Here is an 8678-nt window from a genome sequence, read left to right as displayed (position 1 = left end):
GATGGAGAGGGGAAAGTGTGAGTGTGCATGAGTGTGGGGGGTGGAGAGGGGAAAGTGTGTGTGTGCATGAGTGTGGGGGGATGGAGAGGGGAAAGTATGTGTGTGCATGAGTGTGGGGGGATGGAGAGGGGAAAGTGTGTGTGTGCATAAGTGTGCAGCTCGAGGCTCCCCACAAAGTTTCAAATGGATGGTGGCCCTTCTCTCTGGGAAGACGGTGCCTTGGGCCATGACCCACCTGCCCAGGTCTGGGTGGGCAGTGTCCTTGTCCCTTCTCAGAGTTCCATCAGCTCAGCTGGACGAGGCAACAGTTTCAAAGTCTAAAGACAACCGTGCCTGCAAACAAGAGGAGCAGCTACGGGAGGCCTGAGGCTGCCCACTCCATCTCCACCCTCAGCCAACTCCCTGCTGAGCAGGTCTCGTCCTGGTGACGTAAACACCAGCCCTGAATGCCCACCCCCGTCCCTAACACCCAACTCATGTAGCCAGCTGCTTGCTCATCTCCTGTCACGCGTCTAACCAGCAGCGTAAACATAAAACATCCAGAACAGAATTCTCAGATATTCCATCCAAACCACACTTTCTCAAGAGTCCCTGGGTGGCACAAACTGTTAAGCACTCAACTACCTGCCGGAAGATTGGTGGTTCCAATCTACTCAGAGGCACCTTGGGAGACAGGCCTGGCCATCTGCTTCTGAAAGGTCACGGCCTTGAAAACCCTACGGAGCAGTTCTTCCCCGCACAGGTGGGGGCGCCTGGAGATGGAACTGACTGAGTGCAACTGACAACGAACTACCCTTCCTCAGTGACCAGAATCATCTGTAACTTCTCTCTCCCTCGCCCCACATTTCCACTCCACCCGCCAATCCCGTTGGCTCCACTTTCAAACCACATCCGAATCCAACCAGGTCATCACCTCTACTTCCTCCAGGCCCCCATTAGCGTTGGCCCTGAAACCCTGTGGAGCAGTTCTGCTCTGTAACACACGGGTCACCATAACGTGGGGTCAACTCAAAGGCAACTAACAACATCAAATGGGCAAACAACAAACAAAACCCAAACGGCTTCCGGAGGCCTTTCTCAGCCTCTGCCTGCGGGCTCTGTGGCCGTCTGCAGGGTGCAGCCCCCAGCCCACCCCCCACCGCCCACCAGCAGGCTCAGCTCCTCCATGTCCTTTGAGGAGAAGGCTCCTGGAGGCCTCCTGCAGGGTCTGTCACGTCCCACCTCCAGGGCGCCCAGCAGGTCAGCCTGGGTCTTAGTCCTCACCCATCTCCACTCTGGGAGAGCTGAGGAAACGAAGCCTTAGGGACTCAGCGATGGCAACCAGCAAGTCCAGCGTCAGGCTCTCCCCCCTCACCGCTGCACAGCCAGGGGCTTACCTGAGTCCAAGTAGCGAAGCTGACTTTATCGGCTGCGTTGAAGGCCATGATGTTGTATCTCTTCGTTGTGTTTCTAGAATGGCAAAAAGGCGGCCATGCTCATTCATTCACTCAACAAACCACCCCGGCTCAGCTCTTGTGCCAAGCAATCCTGTCGTTAGCTGCCGGGGAGCTGGACCCCAACTCATGGTGACCCATGAACAAGGAATGAAATGCTGCCCAGTCGGACACCATCCCCACAGGGTGACTGTTATGATCCATACGGTTTTCACTGGCTGATTTCATAAGTAGATCACAAGCCCTTTCTTCCTAGTCTGTCTTAGTCTGGAAGCTCTGCTGAAACCTGTTCAGCATCGTATCAACATGCAAACCTCCAATGACAGACAGGTGGCTGCTGTGCATGAGGTGTACTGGCCAGGCATCGAACCCAGGTCTCCTGTATGGAAGGCGAGAATTCTACCACTCAGCCACCACTGCCCGAAACCAGCTGCTGTCAAGTCAGCTCCAACTCATGGTGACTCCTGTGTCACAGCAGAACTGTGGTCCATAGGATTTTGAACGGTTGAGCTTCCGGAAGTAGATCACCAGGGTTCTGAGGCATCTCTGGGTGGACTCAACTCTCCAACTTTTCAGTTACCAGCCAAGAGCGTTAATCATTTGCACTGCCCAGAGACTCCTTGCTGGGGACCCATAAAAAACTCTATACAGTGTCCCAATCTGTCATGGAAGCCACTTCCGTACTCTCCCAACTCCACGCCACAGGAGACCAGAAGGGACAGATGGGTGCGAACCCAGGATGTGGGGAAAAGAGAGAACTTGGCCATGGAGGGGAGCGGGCAGGCAGGGAAAGCTTCCTGGATGAGGAAAAACTCTAGAACCGGTATGGTCAGCAAGATTCCACCCCGTGGAGTCAGAGCTGGGGAAAAGAAATTTCTAACAGAGAGAATGGCGTGTACAAAGGCCTGGAAATGAAAGTAAGCCTGATCAGTTTGAGGCAGGACAAGGAATGTGTCCTTACAGCCAGAGTGTGGGACAGAGGAGGTCTCAAATGCTAGCCCTAACGTATTCAGAATCCCTGGGTGGTGCAAACAGGTAACACGCTCGGCTGCTAACTGAAAGGTTGGCGGTTTGAGTTCACCCAGAGGTGCCACAGAAGAAAGGCCTGGCGATCTACTTCTGAAAAAAAGCAGTCATTGAAAACCCTGTGGTGGAGCACAGCTCTACTCTGACCCACATGGGATCGCCATGATTCAGACTCGATGGAGGACAACTGGTATTAATGTACTCACTCTTTGTTCGTTCATTTATTCAATCACTCAAGCAGAGTGATGTATTCATTCATTCATTCATTCAAAAACAGTGATTCGATCAAAAACAGTGATGGCCCCAGAAGGGCCTTAGCTCAACCCCACCCCGCGCTCAAGGCCCTCCCAGCCTGCAGGTAGAGCCAGCCGCCCACAAGCTCGTGCAGGTTCGGATTCCTTGTTGTGGGGGTGGAGGCAGGGACTTACTTGGGAACTCGGACAACATACTCAGTGACATTCTGGCTGCTGGGGCCCTGCGGAGAGAGAAGGTGGGATGGTGAGTGAGGGGCTACGGATGTGGCCGCCGGGACCTCCAATCCCGCCTCATACTCACTAGGGCCGCCATGGGCAACAGTCAGTGTTCGGGTCCGCTCCGAACGGGTCAAGGTTTGAGGCCTCCTTCTCGCCTCCGCCAGGGTCCGCGTCCCTCAGTCTCGGGGCTCGGTCCCTGAACGAGGACCTCAAGCGCTCGGCGCCGCCGGCCCCCGTACCGACCACCGAAAAGCCACACCCACCGCCCAGTCCGCCTTGGCCCGCGGTCCTGGCCCGTCTACGCCTGCGCCGCCGTCTAACCCGGAAGCGAAACCTGCAGCGGTCCGCGTCGCGATGGCAACGTAGTCTCTGGTCGCGGGTCCCTCAACGCGCTGACACTTAGCCCTCTCCCTTCTTCAGACGGAGCAAACGCATGCCTAGCCAGAAGTCGCCTTCTGCAGCTTGCGCTTCTGTTTTTCACTGTATAGAGTGTAATTAATCTAATCATGACCCGTGGGAACGCCTTCCTCCGTGACGTCACTAAAGACCGCGGGGCATCCTGGGTAGGGAGAGAGAAAGGATCCCTGTTCACTGGCTCCCAGGCGTTCTGCGCATGCGCTGTCTCGCGCCGGAAGCAACTCCAAGGGGGCCCCGTCACCACAGCAACCGAGGCCTACTCTTAGCAGCAGCGTTGTTGTGGCTCTGCCGGCCTTGTAAGGGGTTCATTTCCTCCCCCGACTCCGGGGGGACGTCGTCATCCGGCAAACTGGTCGGGTCTGGAGGGGTCAGAGGCTGGGTGGTGATGGGGCACGACGACCGCTCGGACCGCCGGCGGGCTGTTGTCAGGGGCTGACGAGTGGGTTCTGACTTACAGCGACCCTGTGTACAACAGAGCGGAAGACTGCCCGGTCCTGCGCCATTTCACAGTCTTCCTGCTTGAGCCCATTGTTGCAGCCACTGTGTCAGTCCATCTCATTGAGGGTCTTCCTCTTTTTCTTTTTTCATAACCAAACTGTACGTCTGGTATTTGTGGGAGCGAGGGAAGGATTTTAGCACAACACGCAATCCTGCAGGGATTCCGCACCCCGTTTCCAACAGATCGGGAAACCAGAAATCCAGACTCCTGAGGCGCTGGGTTGTCTGCTTGTGGCTGGGGAGGGAGCAGACCCAGCCAGAGTTCTTCAGGACTAGAACTCGAGGACCTATTGAGGTGAGGGCTCTCTTAGTCATGGCAAGGCTGCTCCTTTAGGGTGTAAAATTACTGCTTTTTTGCTTAGGGTCCAGGAGTTACAGAGGAAATGAATTCCATTTACATACTTTAGATGAACTTACTTACGTCCGGTAAAGGTCTAATACTGTAAACAGTTAAATCGTTTTCTTTGGCAGGCACTTCAAACAGCAAACTCGACGGGGGCGGTTAATGTATCATTCCAAAGACACTCTTATAATCAAGTGAACTAATTACACTTGACTGTTCAGCCTGTTAATCCACAATTTAATCATCACCTCAAAGCTGGTTTACTATTATCAAACCAAAAATAACAAAAGGTCTTCCTCTTTTTCGCTGACCGTCTACCAAGCACGATGTCCTTCTCCAGGGACTGATCCCTCCTGATAACATGTCCGAAGTATGTGAGACGAGTTTTGAGGATTTTTGTTTTCTTTATGTTGAGGTGTAATCTATACTGAAGCCTGTGGTCTTTGATCTTCATCAGTAAGTGCTTCAAGTCCTCTTCACTTTCAGCAAGCAAGGTTGTGTCATCTGCATATCGCAGGTTGTTAATGAGTCTTCCTCCAGTCCTGATGCCCTGTTTTCATATAGTCCAGCTTCTCCAGCTGCCGGGATGGGTCTGTGCAGTCCATGCTGCCCCAGATAGGAAGGCCCCTTAGGCCCCAGGAGAAGGGTATCATCGTGGGGGCCGGTGGGGGGCGGGGAGGAGAAGGGTGCTGTGGAGACCAGAAGGGAGGTGCATGGACCCACCCCCTGCAGCCAAATGTGCACACACCCTCATCACCTCTCAGGCAGTAACAGCTGCGGATGCTCACTGTTCAGCCATTTCCTCTATCCACTTAGGTAATACTTGCCCGACTGTGGTAATACTTGCCCGCCTGTTGTGGGCTTTGTGCTGAGTTCTGGGCACTCAGTGGTGAGTGTGTCAAACCATCTCCCCGCCCTCTTGGAGATTACAGTCTACTGCATGAGACAGTCGCAGAAAATGGTATCTATACCCCAGGAGGAAACAGGGCTTCCACGGGGGAAGATTTAAGCTGGACCCTAAAGGTGAGTGTTAAAAAGCAAAGATGACAGTTTGAGGACTACGGTGCACCTGACCAAAACCATGGTATTTTCAGTCACCTCATGTACATGCGAAAGCTGGACAATGAATAAGGAAGACCGAATAATTGACGCCTTGGAATTATGGTGTTGGCAAAGAGTATTGAATATACCAAGGACTGCCAGAATAATGAACAAATCCATCTTGGAAGAAGCACAGCCAGAGTGCTCCTTGGAAATGAGGATGGCAGGACTTCTTCTCACATGGCTTTGGACATGTTGTCAGGAGGGACTAGTCCCTGGAGAAGGACATCATGCTTGGTAAAGTAAATGGTCAGCAAATAAGAGGAAGACCCTCAACGAGATGGATCGACACAGTGGCTGCAACAAAAGGCTCAAACAAAGCAAGGATTGTGAGGATGGTTCAGAACCGGGCAGTGTTTCGTTCTGTTGTACATAGGGTTGCTATGATTCGGAACTGACTGGACCGCACCTAACAAACAACTAAGGGCAAGGCAGGCAGGCGGTGGCGCAGAGTGTGGCTCGTGGGCGCCACCAGGCGTGCATAGGGGTAGGGGTGCAGCAGCCTCTCCCTGCTGGCAGCCCCACTCCACGTCCCTGCCTGACCTCTGCCTATGTGTCCCTGTGTTTGTCTCTATTTCTGTCTGTCTGTCTCTATTTCTTCGGTCTTTTCTGTTGTCCATCTCTCCTTTGAGCTTGTTTGTCTCACAGCTTGCTCTTTTTCTCTCTGCCGGTGTCTCTCTCCCTTCTCTCTCCTGAGTGTTTCTCTTTTCCTCTCTGCCTCACTTCTGTCTCAGTCTCCGTTTCTGTCTCTGTCTCTCTTCTCTGCAGGTCTCTGTGTGTTTCTTTTTTGCTGTCTTTCTCCGTCTGTTCTTTTCGCACCTCCTGTGCCCCTACCTCCCATCTCAGGAGTGTCTTCCACACTAAGTCATAACAAGGCAGGTGCGTCCAGGAATCTGTCCCTGGACACACCCCTCTCATGTCGCAACCCCTGTGCCCCATCCCCCCAATGGCATCGTGGTGCATCTGGCTACCTGTGGGTACCTGATGACCAACCCCATGCCCCTCAGCTCCTACATTCTGGTCTTTGGGGAGCGGACCCCATGCTGGGAGCCCCAAACCACATGACCCCTGCTCTTTGTTGAGGTCAAGCATGTCCCCTGGGGTGGCTGTCTCTGGCTCCCTGAAGGTGGGAGGGAGCAGAGAGGTTGCGTGGGGGACAGGGGACAGTGAAGACCTGATCCCCCAAGAAAGAAAAGGGTCTGGAGAGAGACATGACAGTCATCCTTGAACCCCGCAGGAAGGGCTGGGGGCTTCTCCTCTCTGCAGCTGAGAACCAGGCGTGTGTGGCTCCCATGGCCGGCAGGCTGGAGGCCCAGTCCCTAATCAGCCTGGGCCCCGCCGCTGCCCTGACCCCAAATCTCCCACACTCCCGAGTGCCCAGTCCCTCCAAGGTGCCACATCGTTCTGCTTTCAGCCAAGATCCATCTGACATCAGCAATGATATCCCTCGTTCCATGTCCTCTTCTGAATCTGGCTTGAATTTCTGGCAGTTCCCTGTCGGTGTACTCCTGCAACTATTTTTGAATTACCTTCAGCAAAATTTTACTTGTGTGTGATATTGATAATATTGTTTGATAATTTCCGCACTGTGAGAATAACCTTGTTAGTTTAAGCCACCGGCTTGTGGTGCTTTGTTAGCGCAGCTCCGGGAAACTGATAAAGAAGGACACACAGCTGATGAAAGAAGTGAGCTGTGAACCCACCCAGCGGGTGAGAGGTCAAGTTCAAGGCCTGCACAGCAACCGTTGACCACTGACATGGTACATGCTCCATATGTCTGCTCTGTCCACTGTGAAATGGGCATGACTGTCCCTCCCCCAGGGTTGCTGGGAGGACTTGGTGGAGCCCCACCCCTCACCACATCCCTATTCAACAACTTGGTGGTGTGTTTTTTCCAACTCAAAAGGCCTTCCTAGAACCTTGCCTTTGAAATTGACTAGGAGGAGCGCTGGGGAATTCCTGCAAGGTAGAGAATTGAACCGAGGAGCAGTTTTGAAATGTAATGAAATCTTTACGAATACAAAATTTAGCAATTGACGGAGTTGACACATTTCTGTGGCTGTGGAGATGTTTGATAAGGTATTAATTCTGATCTTGCAGTTTCCTTTCTTGCATTTTTAGAGATAATTTGTTTTTCTCTCTAGGTCTCAAAACACTTCAGAGTCCCCTGTGAAGCCTGAGCACCCTGGGCCCTGTTCCTGTGGAGCCTCCTGACATCTGCTGACATTTATTAAGCGCCGACTGTATGCTAGCTACAATTCTTTTTTTTGTTTTAATGCATAGTTAACTAATTTAATCTTCATAAAGATTCTATGATGAGCCCTGGTGGTACAGTGGTTAAGCACTTGGCTGCTCACCAAAACGTTGGTAGTTCAAACCCACCAGCTGCTCCGCGGGAGAAAGATACGGCAGTCTGCTTCCGTAAAGATTACAGCCTAGGAAACCCTACAGGGGCAGTTCTGCTCTGTCCTGTAGGGTCACTATGATTCGGAATTGACTCAAAGGTAATGCGTTGGTTTTTGTTGTAAAGGTCGTATATGGGGGCATTGGTGGTTGCAAGGTGCAATTCTCTCCTTCCATGTGGGAGATCCAGATTCAGTTCCTGGCCAGTGCACCTCAAGCGCAGCCACCACCAGTCTGTCCGTGGAGGCTTATGCGTTGCTAGGATGCCGAACAAGTTGTAGCAGAACATCCACATTAAGACGGCCTTGGAGGAAAGGCCTGGTGATCTGTTCCTGAAAACCAGCCAATGAAAACTCTACAGATCACAACAGACTGATCCACAACTGATCTTGGGGATGACGCAGGACTGCGCCGCTTTGTTTTCTGCTGTGTATGGGGCTGCCGTTAAGTCAGAGCTGAGGACAGCAGGTAACAACAGAAAGAGGCTTTTCTCACCCCAAAGGGTACCTGGTGGGACTCGGCCAAATGGAACAAGACATTAAATAGCCACACAGTGAATTGGGGGCGGCCTGGTGGTGGTGTGGGCCGAGAGGCCCTGCGTTACCCTCCAGGGTGTTCCTACCACCAGCATTGTTCCGAGGTAGCCATAACGACAAGATCTGAAAACGGGCCTCCACCCCAAGCCTGGGCGGCCTGCTGTCACCGCAGCCGAGCCTGGCTTTTATTACCTGACATGGGACCCCATTTCTCAACTTGTGGGGGGAGGGGGGGCAGCGTGCCCCACAGGCCCCTCGGACAGTGTGAAGATGCATCCAGTCCACCTGTCCTTGGAACAGGGCTCTCAAGGCTGCCAGTGGGGGACGGGGAGGCTCAGGAGAAAGTGACTGGAGGTGACTCAAGTGCCCGGAGGACCCGAGGGCCAGTGCCAGCGCCAGCACCAGCCTGCCTTCAGCGCTCTGGCCTCCTGATGTCCAGATTGCTCTT

General features: G+C 53.2%; 1 protein-coding gene across 1 annotated transcript in view; it reads right to left on the bottom strand.

Moving 5' to 3' along the window:
• Positions 1 to 3253, bottom strand: part of LOC101352631 (general transcription factor IIF subunit 1-like) — an 11269-nt gene extending 8016 nt beyond the window's left edge. Inside the window, exons 1-3 of the mRNA XM_023733092.1 lie at positions 3015 to 3253; positions 2888 to 2934; positions 1377 to 1449 (exon numbers count right to left, since the gene is read on the bottom strand). Coding sequence (XP_023588860.1) covers positions 1377 to 1449; positions 2888 to 2934; positions 3015 to 3026 — 132 coding nt within the window. The 5' untranslated portion in view covers positions 3027 to 3253. The remainder of the gene's footprint in view (positions 1 to 1376; positions 1450 to 2887; positions 2935 to 3014) is intronic.
• Positions 3254 to 8678: the final 5425 nt, after the last annotated feature.

Source organism: Trichechus manatus, unplaced genomic scaffold (assembly GCF_000243295.1).
Source record: "Trichechus manatus latirostris isolate Lorelei unplaced genomic scaffold, TriManLat1.0 scaffold00057, whole genome shotgun sequence".
In the NCBI taxonomy this organism is placed as follows: Eukaryota; Metazoa; Chordata; class Mammalia; order Sirenia; family Trichechidae; genus Trichechus; species Trichechus manatus.
This window is presented reverse-complemented; position numbering and strand designations above follow the sequence as displayed.